Here is a 24,688-nt window from a genome sequence, read left to right as displayed (position 1 = left end):
AAGCATGGGGTTACAAAATAGGGGCTCTTATTGGCGATTTGTTAGCCCCTATGTGGACTGGCAGCCAATAGGAGGCTCAGTTTGGAAGTATACATCGTTTTTAAGCAACCAAAACTTGCCAAAAAGCCAGGAATTCAAAAATAAGCCCCTGCTTTGAAGCCCCTGGGAGCAAGATCCAAGGGGTTGGTGAGCAACATATTGGGGATCACTGGATTAATAGATCAACATACGGACAAATAAAAATCCTCTTGTCCTTTTCTTCCTTGGTTTCAATGGCAATCATCTTCACCAGTACTTGAAATTCAGCGAGACATTGCAATACAATGAGTATAATAGGAACCATGTGAATACAGTGTCTTATATTTTAGAAAGCCTATCACTGTAATTTACAGGTACATGGGATTCTTGTTCCAGGCCCCCTTTGTCAAACTAACCGCTGTATTGTTACTTCACTCCTTCACCTTTATACCTTGTGGCTATATGTTTCCCACTAATGAAATGTGATCTAATAAGATTCACACAGCTCTCAACAAGTGTGATATATGGCCGTGTAACCCATAAATATACATAAAGGGCTGTATCTAGGGTGTTAATCCAGAAGCTCTGATGCATAATGTTGAAAGGACATATAAGGAGCTCTCTGCATTTAGATTTCCGAAATTGTTTTGGTGGTTCAATAAAATCTGTATTACTATAACAGATACAGGTGTGGGATCCCTTATCCGGAAACCCATTATCCAGAAAGCTCCAAATTACGGAAAGCCTGTCTCCCCATAGACTGCATTTTAATCAAACAATTCAGAATTTTAAAACCGATTTCCTTTTTCTCTGTAATAATAAAACAGTACCTGTACTTGATCCCAACTAAGATATAATTACCCCTTATTGGGGGTAGAACAGCCCTATTGGGTTTATTTAATGGTTAAATGATTCCCTTTTCTCTGTAATAATAAAACAGTACCTGTACTTGATCCCAACTAAGATACAAATAATCATTATTGGATGCAAAACAATCCTGTTGGGTTTAATTCATGTTTTATTGATTTTTTAGTAGACTTAAGGTATGGAGATCCAAATTATGGAAAGAGCCCTTATCCGGAATACCCTTGGTCCCAAGCATTCTGGATAATGGGTCCTATACCTGTACTGTTCTCTAGTTTACACAGAACCTTAAATTCTGTACATTTAAGCAATCAGTACATAAGACTCCCAAAATCTCATGAGACTGGGGGTTTGCTCAATGCAACCGCATAAAACAGCTCATATGTAAAACCCTGCTTCATCTAAATAAACCATTTTCATAATAATATACTTTTTTAGTAGTATGTGCCATTGGGTAATCCTAAATAGAAAACTGAGGGCCGCCCCCTGGGATCATAGGATTCACAGTGCACACAAACCAAGGCACACATACATGCTAGGCCCCATCAGCCAATGAATGGACAGAGTTCTGCCTTTTGCTCCCACACTACTTCCTGTTACAGTTAGAGCTGCATCACTTCCTGTCAGCTGATCTTTGAGGGAGCACACAGCCCATCACAAAATGGTGGCTCAAGGGAAAGGATGTAAAAGGACAATATTTACTGATATATATATTTCAATTTGGTTAGATTCTATAATAGGCCACTTAATATGATATAAACTATCTGCTAATCAAGTATTCATTCTGGGGGTACAGTTTTCCTTTAATATGTGGCCCATGATAGATTCCCACCTTATTAATGTGTTCTCTAATTTGTCCAACTATTCTGTCCAAGTGACAAGGCACAACCCTTCAGGCTGCAATGCAAATAGCCACACTTTGTACTAGATGGGTTAATATCTTTAAATAAAGGTTAAACTCCCACTACTTTAAATACCGGCACGGCACAATGGTGTGAAGCTCGGCTGTCCCTCAGCATGAAGTGATCAGATATCTGACTGAAATGATGGACAGCTCTGGTCCACTGAACAGGAGAAAAAAATCCCATTTACTCCGTGCCAGATGGGACCTAGTGGATGCTTCAGCGCAAACAACTCATCTTTCTTTGGACCTTCTTGTCCAGCTCGAGCTAGCCCCGGCTGATAATGATGGATATCAAGTCTACTATAAAGTGGGTGACAACAGCAGCCTTGTTATAGCTGCCAGTCTCCTCATCTTGTCATTATCACATATAGAAGATTTATTTGAGTTTATTGTTGTGCATGGAGTCCAGCTATTTGCAATTCATCATCCGGTAGTGGGAGACGTGATATACTGACCATGGAGGTAATTGCCATCTCCACCTGCTTCTGGAAATTAAAAGATCACGAGGTAGGGCACCGCCGGGCATTCTAACATGGCAAACAGAACCTTGTGGATACCAATCAAAAGGGGGCACAGTTTCTGATAGAGGCACTGCCTGAAGTATGGCATTACCTAGCCTATAAACTCATACAGGGCTTGTATGAGATTATACCCTCTTATAAAAACAGTCCACACTGGTATAAATATGCAAAATGGAGCAATTCATTAGTTTGACCCAGGGGCCTAATGAGAAGACCTTAAACAAATCACCTTTTCCAGGAACAAACAGGTATGGGACCTATTATCCAGAACGTTCGGGACCTGGGGATTACCGAATAAGGGGTCTTACTGTAATTTGGATATTCATACCTTAAGTCTACTAAAAATAGTAGGATTGTTATGCCTCCAAAAAGGGGTAATTATATCTTAGTTGGGATCAAGTACAGGTACTGTTTTATTATTACAGAGAAAAGGGAATCATTTAACCATGAAATAAACCCAATAGGGCTGTTCTGCCCCAATAAGGGGTAATTATATCTTAGTTGGGATCAAGTACAGGTACTGTTTTATTATTACAGAGAAAAGGGAATCATTTAACCATGAAATAAACCCAATAGGGCTGTTCTGCCCCCAATAAGGGGTAATTATATCTTAGTTGGGATCAAGTACAGGTACTGTTTTATTATTACAGAGAAAAGGGAATCATTTAACCATGAAATAAACCCAATAGGGCTGTTCTGCCCCCAATAAGGGGTAATTATATCTTAGTTGGGATCAAGTACAGGTACTGTTTTATTATTACAGAGAAAAGGGAATCATTTAACCATTAAATAAACCCAATAGGGCTGTTCTGCCCCCAATAAGGGGTAATTATATCTTAGTTGGGATCAAGTACAGGTACTGTTTTATTATTACACAGAAAAGGGAATCATTTAACCATTAAATAAACCCAATAGGACTGTTCTGCCCCCAATAAGGGGTAATTATATCTTAGTTGGGATCAAGTACAGGTACTGTTTTATTATTACAGAGAAAAGGGAATCATTTAACCATTAAATAAACCCAATAGGACTGTTCTGCCCCCAATAAGGGGTAATTATATCTTAGTTGGGATCAAGTACAGGTACTGTTTTATTATTACAGAGAAAAGGGAATCATTTAACCATGAAATAAACCCAATAGGGCTGTTCTGCCCCCAATAAGGGGTAATTATATCTTAGTTGGGATCAAGTACAGGTACTGTTTTATTATTACAGAGAAAAGGGAATCATTTAACCATTAAATAAACCCAATAGGGCTGTTCTGCCCCAATAAGGATTAATTATATCTTAGTTGGGATCAAATACAGGTACTGTTTTATTATTATGGAGAAAAGGGCCCTGACTGGCAATCTGTGAATTGAGGCAAATGCCAGAGAGCTACTCTAAGATGTTATAGACAGTCACTATTTATTGGGCCTGTGGGGGGTGGGGGGGGGCTGTTTGGGCCTCAGTGTACTTAAAATACCAGGGCCTATTTTAAATAACAGCCCTCTTAGCATTCCTGCCTTTGTGGTGTTTGGCTTCCAAAATTTTATTCCAGCCAAGGAAATGCATTTGTATATTTTCAGCAGCAAACTGGTTGCCTTCCTCTTCAGACTCTCTTCAGCTTTCAAATGGGGGTCACTGACCCCGGCAGCCAAAAAAAACTGTTGCTCTGCGAGGTTACAATTGTATTGTTATTGTTACTTTTTATTACTTATCTTTTTAGTTAGGCCCTCCTCTACATATATTCCTGTCATTCTTTTAAACCCCTGCCTGGTTGCTAGGTTAAATTGGACCCTAGCAAATAACTCAAAAACTATAACAAATAAAAAATGAAGACCAATTGAAAACCTGCTAAGAATAGACCTGAACACGAAGAAGGAAACAATGGCATTCTATCTGCGGATGAAGTTATTTGTATGTTTAACACCACGCGTGTCCATATGAAGACAGTCACAATCCCCAACAGATGTCATTTATTTTAAAGGGAGCCGCGAGGAATTAGTATTCAGCCTGGACGCTTAAAGCTAGAAGGACAGTAAATGTAGAGTAGAGAAGATAAGATCCATGGGCTGTGTCTGTGAGTGAACAAATAAATGAATAGTCAAAAGATCAGAAATCAATGAGAGTGGCCAAGATGGCAGGGGATAAAGAATGAACGAATGCTAAGGTATTCAAGTGCTCGCAGAATGGGAATTAATGGGGAAACTTGCATGGAACAATTCAGACTAGAAAAATCACATTGAGCTTTTAGGCTTATATGGTATCCTGTGTGTGTCTGCATAACTAGCAGCTTATATTAAATATGTACGTAAACCCTGTGCTCTGCATGGCTAATCACACTCAAGGAGCCCCATTATTCTTACATAGTTACATGGGGTTGAAAAAGACTAGAGTCCATCAAGTTCAACCCTTCCAAGTAAACCCCAAGTTTGCCCGTGATGTTGGAAGATCTGTCCTTACTGGTGGTGTGGCCCAAAATGAAATATGCTTTGCAGGACCCCACTATCCGTTACAGGGGACGGTGCCGGAAACTCCAGAAAGCCTCTGGTTGTCAAAGGGTGCCAGATATTATACTTTAACATGAGAGAGCTAAAGGCCTCTATGAAGCCCCCTTGTTACACTGTGTCAGAACCAATAGTGCTTCCCTGGTTCGGTCTCAAAGAGACTGTCCACCAGTCTATACATTTTTGGCCTGCCTCCCATTCCCGACATCACTTCTGAGAGAGTTGGGGGTCAGTGGGGATGCAGGGAATTAGTTTCAGAACACAAAATAGTCACTGGATAGATTTTTCACCTTTAAAGAGGAAGTTTACCTTTAAGATAACTTTTAATATGTTATAGAAAGGCAAATTCTAAGCAACTTTTCAATTGGTCTTCATTGTTTTTTGTTTTTTCTTATTCGCCTTCTTCTTCAAACTCTTTCCAGCTTTCAAATGGGGGGTCACAGACCTCGGCAGGCAAAAACTATGGCTCTGTGAGGCTACAGTTTTATGATTATTTTTATGTTTGATTACTACAGTTATGGGATCTGTTATCCAGAATGCTTGGGACCTGGGGTTTTCCGTAATTTGAATCACCATACTTCATTTTCACTAAAAAATTATTTAAAGATTAAATAACCCCAACAGGACTGTTTTGCCACTAATGAGGATTAATTATATCTTAGTTAGGATTAAATACAAGCTATGGTTTTATACTTACAGAGAAAAAGGAAAACATTAGAATTATTTCATTAAAATTTAGTCTATGGGAGAGCTTTCTGGAAAACGGATCCTATACCTGTACTTATCTATTCAGGTCCTCTCCTATTCATATACCAGTCTCTCATTCAGACCACTCCCTGGTTGCTAAGGTAATTTGAACCCTAGCAACCAGCAATGGATTGAATGAAAGACTAAAAAGATAAAAATAAAAGGATCTACATAGGAAGTAACAACAACAAAAAAGGAGCTTCACAGAGCAAACTTTTTTTGGCAAATGGGGGTGAATGACCCCCATTTGAAAGCCAAAAGAGGCAGAAGAGGAAACCACATAATTAAAAAATAAAATAAATAATAAACACCAAAAGTTTTAGGAATAAGAAATTCTATTACATACAAAAAGGCAATGTAAAGGTGATCCACCCCTTTAAGTTGGCCATACATGGGCTGATAAATAGTCCCCTCCAGACCAAGTTGGTGGCATTTTGGCCCATGTATTGGGTGCACAGGCCTGCCTACCAACTGATATCTGGCCTAAAATCAGATATGTGGCAGGTTTGGAAATCCTGTTGGAAAAGGGTGGCATAGGTGTCCCCTCACCAGGTATGATCTAGGATCAGATACGCTTCATTTGGTCAAATAGGACAAAGAGCCTCTTGTTTGGAGACCTCGTTTAATGACCGGACCATGTGTGGCCAACCAGGCATGTGAGTTCTAGCAAATGCTAGAGGGGCTGCATAGGTGCCTCCCCCCTAGGCCTGGGACCCAGAATTACATAAGAATGATTTGGTCAAATGGGACAAAGAGCCTCTTGTTTGGAGACCTCGCCAAATGACCGGACCATGTGTGGCCAAGCAGGCCTAGGACTGGCAATCTGTGGGTTCTGGCAAATACAAGAGGGGCTGCATAGGTGCCTCCCCCCTAGGCCTGGGACCCAGAATTACATGAGCATGATTTGGTCAAATGGGACAAAGAGCCTCTTGTTTGGAGACCTCTCCAAGTGACCAGACCATGTCTGGCCAACCAGGCCCAGGACTGACAATCTGTGAGTTCTGGCAAATACCAGAGGGGCTGCATAGGTGCCTCCCCCGTAGGCCTGGGGTATGATCTAGGATCAGATAAGCTTCATTTGGTCAAATGGGACAAAGAGCCTCTTGTTTGGAGACCTCGCCAAATAACCGGACCATGTGTGGCCAACCAGGCCTGGACTGGTAATCTGTGAGTTCTGACTAATGCCAGAGGGGCTGCTGTAAGATGCCATAGGCAGTCACTATTTATTGGGCTGGGGGGGGGTGGCTGTTTGGGCCTCTGCGTACTTGAAACACCAGGGCCTATTCTGAATCCCAGACCCTGTGGCCAACATTAATGACAAGTCCATGTTATTATAGATAAGCGTCAGTATCCCCTTTAAATAAAGGTAGAAGGTGCCTCTGTATTCCCTGACAGAAGAACGAGGAGCGGGGAAATAAATTCAGACGGCGCAAGAACAACACGCTCACCACCTACAGTCACTTGTCACCTTGCAGCTCAATTAGCGCTCGTGTAAAAACCAGACGTGCAGGAAAAAATAAGGTTCTGACATTATCTCTGCCAACAAGATAATTACACAGCCTTCATTTAACAGTAGGGCAACACTACAGTAGCAACAAATTACCTCGGCTCCATTTGCAATTCATGGGGTGTTTTTCCATTTAATGCCATTTGTCTTACTTCAGGGGAACATTGCCATTATATTAGTAGGTTTTTTTTTCTTTTTTTAAGTAGCAAGTTTCTGGTTTGCCTCCAAAATGATATCACTTGAGTAATAATATCGTGCCACAAATTTCCGCTGAGAGCATCATTATGGAGGGCTCACCTTATTATTGTTATTCAGGGATCTGAAATGAATTTAAGTGGTGCTACCATAATTCCTAATAAAGATAGGAAACGTATCAGCATTGCTAAATATCATTTCCGAGATATGTTTTTCTTTAAAAATCCCCCTTCATAACACCCCAGGCCGGCAATACCCTATGCCGGCGCCCTAACTTTGCAGCTATTGGAGCTTCACATCTGTCAGTCACAGGGGGTGGGGAGTGATGCTACTAAAGGTTAGAAAGTAAATTAATTTTTTTTTAAAAAAGCAGCCCAACACAGTGAGTTTCAACTTTTTACCCCATTTCACCCTCAAAGGACCACTATAGCCTTAAAGATAACCTATAAAGCTTTTATCTACTATAAAGAGGCATTCATATCAGCAGTCTTGCCAAACCACGCCCAGATGTTAACATGCCACTCCCTCTCAAGCTTCTTGTTAAGAATCATAACACAAGAGTATGTTATAAAAGAACTAAAGTTATAGGGCTAGAAATAAAGGTATGGGATCCCTTATCCAGAAAGCTCCGAATTACGGAAAGCCCGTCTCCCATAGACTCCATTTTAATCAAATAATTTAGAATTTTAAAACTGATTTCCTTTTCCTCTGTAGCAATAAAACAGTACCTGTACTTGATCCCAACTAAGATATAATTACCCCTTATTGGGGGCAGAACAGCCCTATTGGGTTTATTTTATGGTTAAATGATTCCCTTTTCTCTGTAATAATAAAACAGTACCTGTACTTGATTCCAACTAAGATATAATTACCCCTTATTGGGGGCAGAACAGCCCTATTGGGTTTATTTAATGGTTAAATGATTCCCTTTTCTCTGTAATAATAAAACAGTACCTGTACTTGATCCCAACTAAGATATAATTACCCCTTATTGGGGGCAGAACAGCCCTATTGGGTTTATTTAATGGTTAAATGATTCCCTTTTCTCTGTAATAATAAAACAGTACCTGTACTTGATCCCAACTAAGATACAAATAATCATTATTGGATGCAAAACAATCCTATTGGGTTTAATTAAAGTTTTATTGATTTTTTAGTAGACTTAAGGTATGGAGATCCAAATTACGTAAAGACCTCTTATCCAGAATACCCTTGGCCTCGAGCATTTTGGATAATGGGTCCTATACCTGTACTGTATTTTTAAAATGGTCTCTAACAGAATCCCATCTTAGATCTTGTTAGGCCATCTTTTGTGTGTCACTGGCACTGCACATGCACATGCTAAGTTTAGGTGTTTTGGGAAATCATCAAAACCTCAGTGGAAACCTCAGTGGAAACCTCAGTGGAAACCTCAGTGGAAACCTCAGTGGAAACCTCAGTGGAAACCTCAGTGGAAACCTCAGTGGAAACCTCAGTGGAAACCTCAGTGGAAACCTCAGTGGAAACCTCAGTGGAAACCTCAGTGGAAACCTCAGTGGAAACCTCAGTGGAATGCATTGGTTTCTATGCTGCCATACAAAATAAATCAGAATTAACAACTAATCAGCTTTCTGTTGTGAACTTGATATTCTATGTCAGGCCCTAACCTCAAGTAAATGACCAGGAACCCAGAGCATGTGTTGTGAATTGGGAGAAAATAAGATGGGGAGCTACTAGGGGCATATATTTTCACTGCTTAAAGGCTGGGGTGACCTGGGCTGGTAAAGAAGCCAACAATATAAGTGTAGTATTTATAGACAAATTTTTTGTTGAACTTTAGTTTCCCTTTAGAGAAGGAGATAAGGCAGTTTGAGGGCTGCCAGACTAAAGCTGGCCATACACGTGGCGATCTCACGATGTTTCGTACGACCGTCGGTCGCACGAAACATCGTCAGATCCGCCACACACCATTCAGGGCTGAATCGGCAGGTAAGGAGGTAGAAACAATAGGATTTCTACCTCCTTCTGCCGATTCAGCTCTGAAGGGAGAATTTTGGTCAGGCGCCTTCTATGGCGCCCGATCAAAATTTTCTAACTTGGCCGATCGGCGAGCCGACCGATTTCAGCAGCTTCCTGCGATATCGGTCGGCTCGCTGACATGCCATACACGCACCGATTATCGTACGAAACGAGGTTTCGTACGATAATATCGGTGCGTGTATGGCCACCTTAAAGGTGGCCATACACGTAGCAATTTCGATCTTTTCCACCCTCCACTGACATTCAGGGCTGAATCGTCAGGTTAGGAGTTAGAAACAATAGAAATTATACCTCCTTCTGCCGATTCAGCTCTGAACGTAGATTTTGCTTGGGCGCCTCCAATGGCGCCTGATCAAAATCTTTTAACACGGCCGATCCACAAGTCGACCAATATCCGCAGCCTTGTGCGATATCGGTCGTCTTGTCGAGCCGCCATACAAGCACCGAATATCGTACGAAACAAGGTTTCATACGATATTATCGGTGCGTGTATGGCCGGCTTAAGAGACAATGGCAGCTTGGGAAAGGCTAAAACTTGCCAATACAACTGCATGAATGCATAAGTAAAAAATGGATTCATCCATATTTCAAACTAATCCAAAAGTGGAAAAATTAAGCAATGTCACCCCAAATCTCCCCCTAACTGGCCTTCAGGCTGGGCCCCCTTTGCCCATAACAAGGTTACAGATATATAGAAACATTGGGGTAACAGTCACCCCGCTATAGTTCCAGGGGTACCCAGGGCACAAATAAGCACTCACCCCAAATCTCCCCCTAACTGGCCTTCAGGCTGGGCCCCCTTAGCCCATAACAAGGTTACAGATATATAGAAACATTGGGGTAACAGTCACCCCGCTATAGTTCCAGGGGTACCCAGGGCACAAATAAGCACTCACCCCAAATCTCCCCCTAACTGGCCTTCAGGCTGGGCCCCCTTAGCCCATAACAAGGTTACAGATATATAGAAACATTGGGGTAACAGTCACCCTGCTATAGTTCCAGGGGTACCCAGGGCACAAATAAGCACTCACCCCAAATCCCCCCCTAACTGGCCTTCAGACTGGGCCCCCTTAGCCCATAACAAGGTTACAGATATATAGAAAAATTGGGGGTAACAGTCACCCTGCTATAGTTCCAGGGGTACCCAGGGCACAAATAAGCACTCACCCCAAATCTCCCCCTAACTGGCCTTCAGGCTGGGCCCCCTTAGCCCATAACAAGGTTACAGATATATAGAAACATTGGGGTAACAGTCACCCCGCTATAGTTCCAGGGGTACCCAGGGCACAAATAAGCACTCACCCCAAATCTCCCCCTAACTGGCCTTCAGACTGGGCCCCCTTAGCCCATAACAAGGTTACAGATATATAGAAAAATTGGGGTAACAGTCACCCTGCTATAGTTCCAGGGGTACCCAGGGCACAAATAAGCACTCACCCCAAATCCCCCCCCAACTGGCCTTTAGGCTGGGCCCCCTTAGCCCATAACAAGGTTACAGATATATAGAAACATTGGAGTAACAGTCACCCTGCTATAGTTCCAGGGGTACCCAGGGTACAAATAAGCACTCACCCCAAATCCCCCCCTAACTGGCCTTCAGGCTGGGCCCCCTTAGCCCATAACAAGGTTACAGATATATAGAAACATTGGAGTAACAGTCACCCTGCTATAGTTCCAGGGGTACCCAGGGCACAAATAAGCACTCACCCCAAATCCCCCCTAAAGGCCTTTAATGTCAATACAGGGAGCCTATAAAAATCTGAAACAATTATAACATATCACACAAGAGCGTATGAGCAGAGGAACACTCAGGGGCAGCAGCTTGGCTCCGGTTAAATAAGATGCTAGCTGCTACATGATTCCCATGCACGGCCATTGTCTAGTAAAGTAAATGAATTGAGGCGTAATGGAATGACTGAGATGTGAAAGAATTACTGGCAAATGCACACACAAGACAAAGAGAAGGAGCTAAGTCTAAATTAAGATGTTTGCTATGAAGTTTCCAATAGGACCTTGACATGACTGGTGACCTACTCATGGCACGATCACACCGGCAAGGATTTGGAATTCTATTAGTATTAGCAGAGGAAAAAAAGTCAAGAAGTCATCAGGAAAACAAATCTATATCTTCTACTCCATCAGCCAATTACTGTTGTTAAAATGGAATTAGATGGGTATTGACAATGCTGTGGGGAGAAGGATTAAGCAGACGAGTGAGGATACAACCAACGCCAGTCCCGCTTTCTTTCCTTATTGCACAAACTTAAACAATTCTGAATGGGCCGTGCTTTATGGCTTAGCTGGGCCATAGTCAGGGGGATCTTCTGGCTTGGCCGGACGTCATGTTGGGAGGGTCTCCAACAAAATCTCAAAGATTACAGTCAAACAAGAGGATGGGCTAATCAGTTGGATATACTGTATAAAGGGGCCTCTGCCTACTATATGTATATATATATTATAAAAATGGCCCTATAAACACAACACAGGATAGGTGGGTGATTATTTGTGCCCTGGGTACCCCTGGAACTATAGCAGAGTGACTGTTACCCCAATGTTTCTATATATCTGTAACATTGTTATGGGCAAAGGGGGCCCAGCCTGAAGGCCAGTTAGGGGGGGATTTGGGGTGAGTGCTTATTTGTGCCCTGGGTACCCCTGGAACTATAGCAGGGTGACTGTTACCCCAATGTTTCTATATATCTGTAACCTTGTTATGAGCTAAGGGGGCCCAGCCTGAAGGCCAGTTAGGGAGGGATTTGGGGTGAGTGCTTATTTGTGCCCTGGGTACCCCTGGAACTATAGCAGGGTGACTGTTACCCAAATGTTTCTATATATCTGTAACCTTGTTAAGAGTTAAAGGGGCCCAGCTCAAATGGCAGCCAGGGTGAGTTTGTATATCCTTCCCAGGGTAATACCGAAAGTATACTACAGGCTGTTACACAAACTGGTATAATATGTGTGAGGTTTGAGATCATAAAAATACCAATATTCTGGTAGGGCAATATAAGCTATGTATGGGATATACAACAGAAAAATTACAAAAGACATAACACAAAAAGAACACAAAGGGAGCAGCGGCCATGTTGATCTGGCCAAACAGAAGTTGGGTGTCCAAAATAGCAATCGCAAGAATGAGAATATCTCATTTTCAAACATTCCATTCAATGAAAACCAACGTTAATCTTTTCTGAGCAGTTTGTATTAAAAATATACTTTCAATCTTTCTGAGTAAAACAGGCAAACATACGCGCATGCATTTGCTGGCTGAAAGCCGAGAATAAATCCAATAAATCCATCTAAATATAACATTTTTCTGTTTATATTGGCACAGTTTTAACTTCTCAGTATACCAAAAAACACAGGGTTCCCCCCCTCCCCACCCCTGAAATCCATAAAAGTACTTTTGAGATGGATGAACACACACATAAATAAAATCAAATCAACTCAGTACATTTCACCTGACCTGCCAGATCTTTTTAACTTATTGGAAAATTTGCTAGATTTAATATTGACACAGCGATGTGTAAATCAATATTTTCAGAATGAGCGATATATTTTAATTTAAAAATGTTCAAACTGCAGCAGTAAATCTATGCACTTAGCACGTGCACATCATCAGGCGCTCTGGCTGGCTGAAATACAGTATTGGAATAAATGGTGGCACGGCCGGCATGCTGAACACATGGCTCCAACATACATTAGCCCGGCTCTTTTAATCAAAGCAACAAGGACTATTATTAACTCTCTTCTGCCTATAAAGCAAATAGTTCATCTCTAACTAAACTCTGTTCATTCAGCTCCCATCAACCTCAGTCAGCAAAAACCCAAGAAATATAGTTCACCAATAACATGGCTTCCACCAGATAAGCATGTGGTTTCCCAGACTTTATCACATTGGATTTGGGTCTAGAGTTGGGTTCAGCAAAAATAGTTGACCGGCACAATGAGTGTAATGCAAGCAGGGCTTAGCCAGGGGTCTTTCCATAATTTGGATCTCCATACCTTAAGTCTACTAAAAGATGATTTAAACATTTATAAATTAACCCAATAGGGCTGTTCTGCCCCCAATAAGGGGTAATTATATCTTAGTTGGGATCAAGTACAGGTACTGTTTTATTATAACAGAGAAAAGGGAATAATTTAACCATTAAATAAACCCAATAGGGCTGTTCTGCCCCCCAATAAGGGGTAATTATATCTTAGTTGGGATCAAGTACAGGTACTGTTTTATTATAACAGAGAAAAGGGAATCATTTAACCATGAAATAAACCCAATAGGCCTGTTCTGCCCCCGATAAGCGGTAGTTATATCTTAGTTAGGATCAAGTACAAGAATAGCAGCAATGTTTCGGGGGCGTACCCCTTCGTCAGGCATGCCTGACGAAGGCGTACGCCCCCGAAATGATGCTGCTGTTTTTTGAATAAACAGGCAGGGGCTAAGCCCCGCTTGAATTACACTCGTTGTGCCGGTCAACTATTTTTGCTGGACTGTGCTGGGAGTGCCAACTCTCTGGGCTGTGCACCGAGTAAGAATTGTTGGAGGAGGTAAGGGTGTGCTGGTGGAACTTTCTTTGTTCTAGAGTTGGGGTGCCAGCTTAGCCGGGCTTTAAACCCAGACAAAGGGGCGAGTGTCATCACGCAAACTGCCAACGTTATCATCCCTTGGATGCAATTCTGAGGGTTCCTGCCCAGTTTGCCATTACCCTCAGGGATGGCTTCTCCTACCAATAAACTGCAAGCACCTACGTTACTAAATTTGCCTCCGTACATATAAACCTATCATAGATCAACTTGTTTTCCCCAATTCCTAGTCAGAAAATTTACTTCCGTTTCCTGGGTTAAATCTAGATTTTCCAGCCGTCTCTTGAATTCAGTTCTACATGGCAAAGTTCAATCATATTATAACAAATTCCGACACGCTGTTCAATCAATCTGCAATTTTGGGGCATCATTAAAAACAAATCAACCATCTGGGCATCAAAAAAAAAAAACAACAACCAACAACTTATCGAGTGATAGATAACTTTAATGATGATAAAGTTGCAAGTTTGTCATTACTTTAAGGCAAGTTAACAAAAGTACCCCCCCCCTTAAATAGGCGCCGTCCCCTCCCTCCTCCCGCCTCCTCGGCACTTGTGCATTTTATGGAAAACAAAGCACAACATATTGACACTATTTTTAGTTTGAAAGGTAGGACCTGCAATTAATGTCTGATCTTCACCTAACAAAACATCTGTTTTTCTCGCTATGTAATTAGTAAAATTAATGAACGCTAATCCAACCGCTCAAATGATTTTTTACTTCTAAAATCAATCATTTTAACATCCAATATGCTCCAAAACCAACAACTATAGATCAACTCCAAATTACTTTTTCCTTCTTTCCTTTTTTTTTTCTTTAGTATGGCAACACTTGTTGAACAAAAAAAGTTTGGGTACATATTGGGGTGTAAATTAAAAGGAGAATATAGCACTGCTTAAATTGATAGTGCTATATAAATAATAATAATAATTAAAAGGACACTATATACAGGCATGGGACCCATACCTGTAAAAATAAAACAGTACCTGTAGTTGATCCCAACTAAGATATAATTACCCCTTATTGGGGGCAGAACAGCCCTATTGGGTTTATTTAATGGTTAAATGATTCCCTTTTCTCTGTAATAATAAAACTGTACCTGTACTTGATCCCAACTAAGATATAATTACCCCTTATTGGGGGCAGAACAGCCCTATTGGGTTTATTTCATGGTTAAATGATTCCCTTTTCTCTGTAATAATAAAACAGTACCTGTACTTGATCCCAACTAAGATATAATTACCCCTTATTGGGGGCAGAACAGCCCTATTGGGTTTATTAAATGGTTAAATGATTCCCTTTTCTCTGTAATAATAAAACAGTACCTGTACTTGATCCCAACTAAGATATAATTACCCCTTATTGGGGGCAGAACAGCCCTATTGGGTTTATTTAATGGTTAAATGATTCCCTTTTCTCTGTAATAATAAAACAGTACCTGTACTTGATTCCAACTAAGATATAATTACCCCTTATTGGGGGCAGAACAGCCCTATTGGGTTTATTTAATGGTTAAATGATTCCCTTTTCTCTGTAATAATAAAACAGTACCTGTACTTGATCCCAACTAAGATATAATTACCCCTTATTGGGGGCAGAACAGCCCTATTAGATTTATTTAATGGTTAAATGATTCCCTTTTCTCTGTAATAATAAAATAGTACCTGTACTTGATCCCAACTAAGATATAATTACCCCTTATTGGGGCAGAACAGCCCTATTGGGTTTATTTAATGGTTAAATGATTCCCTTTTCTCTGTAATAATAAAACAGTACCTGTACTTGATCCAAACTAAGATATAATTACCCCTTATTGGGGGCAGAACAGCCCTATTGGGTTTATTTCGTGGTTAAATGATTCCCTTTTCTCTGTAATAATAAAACAGTACCTGTACTTGATCCCAACTAAGATATAATTACCCCCTATTGGGGGCAGAACAGCCCTATTGGGTTTATTTCATGGTTAAATGATTCCCTTTTCTCTGTAATAGAAAACAGTACCTGTACTTGATCCCAACTAAGATATAATTACCCCCTATTGGGGGCAGAACAATCCTATTGGGTTTATTTCATGTTTAAATGAACCCCGATTTTATGCTGTTCCTGGTCTCACACAAGTAAGTTGTGGGTTTTAAATTTTACATGTCCAAGAATTCATGCCATCATGAATGATAATTGTCTCTACGTGTCTTTTAGCAGAGGCAATTCTCAGTATTGAGAAGGGTATTTTCTGGAGTTTAGTAGCCATAAAAAAGTAGCTGCTACTAGTAGCTCTGTGTGTACACCCTTAGAGAGCTGTAAAGCAGGAAGTAGTGTCCTGGCTATTATGTTAGACATCTGCCTACACCAGCCTTTATAGATTACATTTTTGGCTAACTTACTATATTGAAACAGTTTTTATCTTGTGCAGTCTGTCTATTTTACCCAGTTGCATTTTTCCACTGATGGCAAAATGCAGGCCTATGCTATATGGCATCTGACCAATCAGAACACAGAATTAATGTATAGATACCATATAAGGTGCCAAATAGTATAGATCCGACCTTCATAGACGTACAGGAAACCCATAGGTCTACGGCCAGCTTTATCCTCATATACAGCAATATCAAGAGAATCGTCAAAACTCAGCAAAAAAAAAATGGAGAATATACAGGATTGTGTTCAAGTTCAAGGGTATTAAAATACAAAAATGAGAAGGGGGAGAAAAAAAAATACTAGGCAGGTAGATTATAACTTCCTAACTAGAAAATTGAGTCAAAATAGATTTTCTAATTTACAATGAATCAAAAGCGAAAAAACATCGGAGCGTGGAAAAAAACCGGCTGAAATGTATCAAAAAAGCAAATGAATAAACAGTTGAGGAGATTTATTGGGGGAAATTGCCATAAATTTTGCGGAGATGAATTGATTTTAGTTAAAGGTATAACTGACAATTTATTGGGCGGGAAGATGCATTATTTTCCAATTGTTATCCGCCTACAGTAAAACTGATTTGTGCTCTATTGTATTTTATGGAAAAGGAGAGAGAGCAACTTTCAGTGATTTAGATTAAATGTATTAATCATAACCAGGCACTGTGAACTATATATCTACTATTAAAGAAGATTTTTGACATTTAATTCTGTAGCAATATTTTGGCTCTGTCCCACTCTTCTTAAATCCAATTCCTGCTACACTTGGGAGATTTCTCCCTTTTAATTTTATGAGGCTTAAAGTAGCATTTAACCACCCATGCGGTAAATAATGCAGGGCTGGAAATATTTAGTGTTTTGTTTCCCTTTCCAGAATGGCAATCTGTCTTCTCGGGACATAAAATGTCCTCCTGATTTTTCTTTTTTTCCCCCCGTATATTTGGGGGGTTTTTATAGAACTCCTTTTATATAATGGGAAAGCTTAAATGAAAATGCACTCAGATAGCATAACCTTCAAGAGGGTTGAGAGGAACGGGAGGAGTGAGGTGGATATCCGGATAAACTTCAAGAGAAATAAGAAGAAAATTAGGAAGGGTTTGTTAATCTGCTGCCATTTTAAAAAAGGCAATTGAATAAAAGTTTGCTAATGTATTTTATCTACCCCCAGTTTAGGGATTATGCCCTACTTGTGCCAACTCCATATTATAGAATTGAATAGCTTCCATTGTTTATGTTCTGCCGAGCATCCAACTAGCAAAGCAGTAGCACAGGCAGGGCCATATTTATATATACAGATATAGGACCTGTTATCCAGAATGCTTCGGGACCAAGGGTATTCCGGATAAGGGGTCTATCTGTAATTTGGATCTCCATACCTTAAGTCTACAAAGAAATCAATAAAACATTAATTAAACCCAATAGGATTGTTTTTAATCCAGTAAGCATTAATTATATCTTAGTTGGGATCAAATACAAAGCACTGTTTTATTTTTACAGAGAAAAAGGAAATCAATTTTAAAAATCTAAATTATTTTATTAAAATGGAGTCTATGGGAGACAGACTTTACATAATTCGGAGCTTTCTGGATATTGGGTTTCCGGATAAGGGATCCCATACCTGTATCTATATTTTTTATATACCCAAGGGCGGCAGCTTTTGGATGGTGGCCCTCGGGTGAGTATATATTTGATTTAATTACCCCGGCCTATGACGTTGAGTTACTGGGGGAAATCAATGGAGCTGGTGGGGGGAGGGTGTGAGGGGTTTCCAGTCCCAGGAAGTGACGTCACACACACTCTGCATGTGATGTAGGGGACATAGGGGGCGTTATTTAGGTCCGGTGTCTAGGGAGGCAACGGACCTAAATACAGCCCTGAACACAGGGTTAACAAGTTCTCCTCATGTCTGTGTGGATATGTCCTGGGTGCTCCAGTTTCTCCCCATAATCCAAAAACAAACAGACTAACTACATCCTGGGATATCAGTGCAGCCTGCAGTTTCTGACCCCAGTTTGTGCCCCAGTGTCGGTACAGCACTTTGGTATAATTAATACCAGCCACAGGCATGCAGTAAGTACAGGGGGCCCTGCTGGATTGTGTACCCACTAGCACTAGACTAGCCAATGTGTGATTTAGAAACATTTACTGCTCCAGCTGTCCCATCATGAATACAGTGCTTCCAAACACAGGCAGCACTGTATTCATCAGAACAGAGCAAGTAATTGGGTCATGCGTAATCCTGTGCTCTGGGTGCCAAGTGTATCTGCTAGTTTTTTGCCCCTTTGCTAATTGGCTCTAGGTGAAACGGAATCATATGTTTGTATGATTGTGATAGGACAGTTACAGTGTAAGCGACACTGGGCAGGGAATAAAACATCCCTGTATAGCTCTCTCTAATATGTTAGAACTCTGTAACAGAAGCACATGACTTCACTACAATGTACAAGGCCTGTGTACTATATATGTACTGTACACTGCTAATTGTACAGCAGCCTTATGCAATCATAAAACATGAACTTAAGTTTCATTGGCTTTTTAAAAGGCTAAATTGCTGAGCGTGTACCGATACCTACTTACATCTAAGTGCACAGTTATAAAATGTATGAATTGTGTTCGCACATCTGTGCATTCCGTATTAAAGGGATTATTCATTTTGCAAATAGCACTTTTATAGGAGCGCTATTTTTATAAGGATAACACGATGGTCTCCGACCTTTGACCGCAGGGCTATAACTCAGCGGGAGGAGATGGAAGTCTTTGTTCCAGATGCACCTATTTGTATTTTTGCTTGACTGCTTGCTTGATCATAGCCGGGATTTGTAGCCCATTCTCTAGGGTTATTGCAATCTCATTCTGGTATTTTATAGGAGCTATTACAACTGATAGATTAACTTCATGACAGTGGTGATACACAGCTAACCCTTAGTGAACGGTAAAATATACCAAAAGGTGCAGAGACGCGCGGAAACCAATAATCTCGTGTTTATTGCATTAGTACTTTCATTTTGCCTGTGTTGGATACTCCGAAACATGTATGGGGAAAAAAAATACAATGGAGAGCATCCAAGAATAGGGAAAATCACAGATATATATTTATATATTTTACAGGTTACTCATGGGTATAAGCAAATATTTATATTATTTACAATAAATGTTAGAATTATAATCCTTTATTGGTTAAGCTTTTAGCGCTAGAGTTACCAATATAGTGGCACTGGAGCCCAGAAGCTTTAAGGGGCCCTCTAGACCTTAAGGTTGGGTATATTAATGCCTTCTCTAAATATGTATAGCTAGCCATACACAAAGATTATCATTTGGCAAGGTCACCAAACGTTGGCCAATTTGGCACCTACATACTGGGTAAAATCAGGCTGATCCTTTGTCCCCAATCACACATTCCCAACAAAACTGGTTAAAAACAGTACTGCAAGTGACAAACCTACCAATACTCAAAGGGGTTGTTCACCTTTCAATTAACTTTTAACATAATGTAGACATTGATATTCTAAGATCATTTGCAATTGGTCTTCATTTTTTATTTATTATGGTTTTTTTTTAGTTATTTCACTTTTTGTTCATCAGCTCTCCAGTTTGGTATTTCAACAGCAATCGGGTTGCTGGTCAGGTCCTACTTACCCTAGCAACCAGGCAGAGGTATGAACAGAAGATGGGAATACCAGTAGGGGAGGGGCTGAATAGAAAGATAAGAAATTAAAAGTAACAATAACAATAAAATTGTAGCCTCACAGAGCAATGGTTTCTGGCTGCCGGGGTCAGTGACCCCCATTTGAAAGCAGTAAAGAGGCAGAGGAGGAAGGAACATAACGCAAAAACTTTAAAATATAAATAATGAAAACCAGTTGCAAGGAATAGGACATTCTATACTAAAAGTTAATCTAAAGGTGAACCACCCCTTAAATAGCTCTATAACATACCTTTTCAGGAAGTAATAATTAAGAGGTATTACATCTCTTTAGAAAAAAAGTTTATTTAATAGAAATGATGAAGTGCCCAACACAGAAATAATGCCTAGTCAGCTGGCCAACGGTAGGGCTGCAAGGAACAGAGAAAGCTAAAATCTTACCAGGGGGTTTGGGTTTACAGCAGATTTCCGAATGCTTCTTGCTTGCATCGCGTGCAGATGGCTTAACCTTGCCTGGAAACCTAAAAATATAAGATAATGAATTTTCACATTTAGAAGTAACAGAAAAAGAGAAGCTCTGGATTGGTTCATGCGTGACAATGGTAACTACAGGTTTTATCAACCTCTACATGTCAGCAAAAATGCCAGCAGCCTTGCATGAGTTTGACATATAACTATAGTGTAGCCTTTGCCTGCAAATTCAATGTACAATCAGTTGGTGTATCAAAGCATTATAACAATGACACCAGGGCAACCATGTGCATTGATGGCATTAATTATAATAGCTGTCCATTCTGCCATATACCAGTGGGTACCTTGGCTTCATCATGGGCAGTACAGGGGGTATTCTAATTAAATGCCCTGTGGCAGAGAGGCCACCAAGATAAGAGATAGTGCTAGTTTGTTGTGGGCAAGGTATGGGTGAACCATGAACAGGGCTTTGGCATAATGGGGCATGGCTGGAGTGGATTAGGTCCCTGATCTTGCTTACAGAGGTGTTTTTAATGGGGCTCCATTATATGTGGATTAGGGGGCCGTTGAGCTAATAATTGGTGCCCCCAGAAATGCAAAGCCCTGTTATTGTATTAGTATGGAGCCCCGTGATTCCTGATGGCTAGTAAATATGACTAGTATGTAGGTGAGTAGCATGCATTCTATGTAGGGGGAGTGGGTGTATGCAGTGACATACTCGCCTCTGGTAACTGATGGAACAAACTGTGCCATTTACACAGGGCACCCACAGCACCTGCTGAACGGTGAATATACTGAACTACCCCATAAGAATAAAAAGCAAGCTCTGAGCCCTCTGTACTAGTAACATTATTGCACATCCCACCATAAAAGTGCTTCACTGGTAGAATGGGTCTTCTACTTGCAGTAAGTTAAAAAAACAAAAGTAGCCTACACATATCTTCAACATTGTTATTTCTGTTAAGACAGATATATAACATTACACAGAAAATAACATAACTGACCTCTCTGTGCTGACTGAGACATGAGGGGGAAGGAGCCAGTCAGGATGCTTTCAAAGACTGGATCCGGCATTTGCTTCTGTAGTTCCGCCGAGTCTTCTTGCTCCCACCATGGGATGACGCCAGTCATACCACAAGCTCCTCCCGATTCACTTTCATAAAACCAGTCACTCTGTTCGTCATCCCCTTAAAAAGCAAGTGAGTCTGTTAAAGACTGTGTTTTGGCACCTCTCCCCCACCTCTATCAGGGGAGAGAGAAAAAATAATAATTTTTGGCCTAATCAAACCTAGAGGCTTCAAACAAAGAACTGGCATTGCAGCTCCCTAGTAATCTAACTGCTGAGACCATAATGGAAGACACAATAAACATATGTATGGTATATGAGCCTTCCTTAGTATTCAAAGTCCTTTTGTTTCTATCCAGCTACGGCTAGCAATGCACATTGAGCAGGACTGGCCATAGCTGGAGAGAAACAAAAGTACTGTGGTGTCTCCCAAAAGCCAAACATTGCAAGAAAGCCGTCTAGCACTAACATTACGGTTTACTCCCAGACTAGCCCACCCGGCTAGCTTTTTACCCAATTACCAAGAAATGAAGAGAGTAAACAGCTACCTTGGCGCCCTTCGTCGTTGGTAAACAAACCCGCATCACTGCTGCTTATGCTGCTGGATTCACTGGAAAGAGAAACAAAAGAAAACAAAAGAAAAATATTTACAAAAACATCTTTTCTACTTTTTATGGTTTTAAAATTCTGTGCCTCCCTGCCTCTTTCCATCACACAATATAAAACCACATCCTACTGTGGGGGTCATTGACCCTGGCAACCAAACATTCTCTGTAAGGCTACATTATTGTTGTTACTTTCTGTGGCTCTTCTATCTGTCCTACTCATCCTCTGTTCTGACTTTTAATGCACTGCCTGGTTGCTATGTGAGATGGCACCCTCATAACCAGATACCACCAAAAATTCCAAACTGGAGACATCCAGAAAACATTTGATAATGTATATATGACGAAAAATAAATGAAAATCAATAGCAAACTGTTCCTTTTAAGGACAACTCACATGACAAAGCTTAAGCAAATGGAGGGATAATAACCAATCAGCCTACAGAAGCTCATCTTTTTTTAGGATAAATATTAAATCTAAAAAAGAGAAATCACGCTCACTATACACTTGCAAATAATACCAAAATATCCCTTATATACCCATTAGTAGGCCTTGTGCAGGAACACTGTGGCCAATGTTGTAATATAGGTTCCAAAATACTAGGAAAGGCCATGGTGGGAGAGGTTCATCACTTAAAGGGACAGTAACACCAAAAAATGAAAGTGTATAAAAGTAATTACTATATAATGTAATGCTGCCCTGCACTGGTACAACTGGTGTGTTTTCCTTAGAAAGACTACTATAGTTTATATAAATAAAGCTTCTGTGTAGCCATGGGGGCAGCCATTTACAGGAGAAAAGGCACAGGTTACTTAGCAGATAACAGATAAAACCCCATTATATTCTACAAAGCTTATCTGTTATCTGCTATGTGCCTGTGCCTTTTCTCCTTTTTCCCAACTTCAATGGCTGCCCCTGTGTTGACATAGCAGCTCATTTATATAAACTATATTAGCGTTTCTGTTGCAAACTTACCAGTTTTACCAGCGCAGGGCAATTGTACATTACATTTTAATTACTTTAAAACACTTTCATTTTTTGGTGTTACTGTTTCTTTAAGACAGAATTCCGTTTGATTCCAATCTGCTTAAAGCACAATTGAAAGGAACAGGAAATCTTTATAGAATATACACAACCATGCATCAGAAGCTGAAACCTTCTGTCAACATAGTAGCCTCTCACTGACTTGAATCTGACAGCTGTGTATGGAAACTATTTTTGCCACCTTTTTACCTGCAGCCACACAGACTGAAGCTCAAAACCACAACAGTCAATACACCACAACCAAAGGAGCAGTGCAGCTTTTGGTAGATAAAGATGGGCTGTTGGTTGCCAACATAATGACATCATTAGTCAGATAATTTCTGAGTCAGGTAACTGCACTAAGCAGGAATCCACAGAGTAGTGTATGTGGTCCACAGCCAATGGCTATGCTTCAGCCCTGTGTGAGCTAATTGTCGGACCAGCTGTTGAATAATGGGGCAAATTTGAACCACCCAATGTAGCCAAACTGGGCAGATATCTTCTTGTTTGGATAGTCTACAAATGTATCTGCCTTCTATGTCTATAGACCCTTGTAATTGTAATATCACTGCCTGTCTTGAACTTTCCTGAACAAGTGGTTAACAACTACCTGTCACTCATGTTCTCATCAGAAACCTTCTGTTCTTCATATTCCATTTTGTCTTTGTTGCCGTGGCTTATTTCTTCCCCTTCCACGACAACTCCTTCATCTGGAATTTCAGGCCCACGTCTAGGCGCAGAGATCTTCCGCTTTTTGTTTTTACTCTTAGCAAGCTCCATGTGTTGGTAGTGCTTGCTCTCATTGTCCATCGACTGGTCACGGCTCTGATACAGGGTCAGCGTGCTAGTGACCTCTGCCGGAGGATCGATTGCCATGCGTTTCACTTTCCGCCGCCTTCTTAATGTCCTGCTCCCCAAGGTATCAACAACCAAGTCCGACTCGTGCCACAAGGGCCGCTTACCGCGTATATTGGTGATGTTAGAAGATGGTCTCCTTTTTGCCAGCAGTAACTGATCGTCCGAGTCACTGTCCTTTTTTTGATTACTTGTGCATTCACGGTAGTCTTTGTTTTGCTCTTCAAGACTGGAGTCTGAGCCATCACTGAGGCAGTGTCCGGTTTCCCAAGGGTGATGTGTGTTATCTGACCTCCTTTTTCTCCCTCTCCGTTTTCTCGCTTGTCTTTTCAGAAGACAAGAGATGCTTCGGGAATGATCGCCAGTGTCAGCAAAGCATCCTCTAGCCTGCTCAGAGCTTTCTTCCAATGCTGACACCAGATCATGGACAAGCTCTTCCATTGTCTTACTGAAATGCCTAGAAAAAATATGAAAAATAATATTTAAAATATGCAGAGAATAAGCAATGAGTCCCTTCTTTCTGGCAACCAGAGCTTAGGTCAGTTTGTTGCTGGGCAGAAAGTTACAAAATACAGATAAACACCCCTTAGAATTAGGATAATGCCACACTAGTCGGATTCTTGATCTGAAAGTAGCACGCCTTTCTGATGTGCCTGCAATCAGAGCTACTACATTAGCCTGGGTGCAGGAACACAGAGCGGATTTCAGTGCCAAAATTAGGAATACACTGAATCCAGGATTCGGTTCGGGATTCAGCCTTTTTTAGCAG

The 24,688-nt window shown here is 40.8% G+C and overlaps 1 protein-coding gene across 4 annotated transcripts in view; it reads right to left on the bottom strand.

The window, feature by feature from the left end:
- Positions 1-24,688, bottom strand: part of gpatch2 (G-patch domain containing 2) — an 86,337-nt gene that overhangs the window by 53,681 nt on the left and 7,968 nt on the right. For 3 of the 4 annotated variants that reach the window (XM_002936022.5, XM_004914788.4, XM_004914787.4), the window contains exons 2-5: positions 23,675-24,376; positions 21,985-22,046; positions 21,375-21,557; positions 20,341-20,420 (exon numbers count right to left, since the gene is read on the bottom strand). In XM_002936022.5, the coding sequence (XP_002936068.3) occupies positions 20,341-20,420; positions 21,375-21,557; positions 21,985-22,046; positions 23,675-24,376 (1,027 nt within the window). Of the gene's footprint in view, positions 1-20,340; positions 20,421-21,374; positions 21,558-21,984; positions 22,047-23,674; positions 24,378-24,688 lie in introns of all 4 variants that reach the window. The other variant, XM_018094111.2, reaches the window with a different exon arrangement.

Source organism: Xenopus tropicalis, chromosome 5 (genome assembly GCF_000004195.4).
Source record: "Xenopus tropicalis strain Nigerian chromosome 5, UCB_Xtro_10.0, whole genome shotgun sequence".
Taxonomy (NCBI): domain Eukaryota; kingdom Metazoa; phylum Chordata; class Amphibia; order Anura; family Pipidae; genus Xenopus; species Xenopus tropicalis.
Note: the sequence above shows the minus strand (reverse complement) of the source record. Positions and strands in the feature narration are given on the sequence as shown.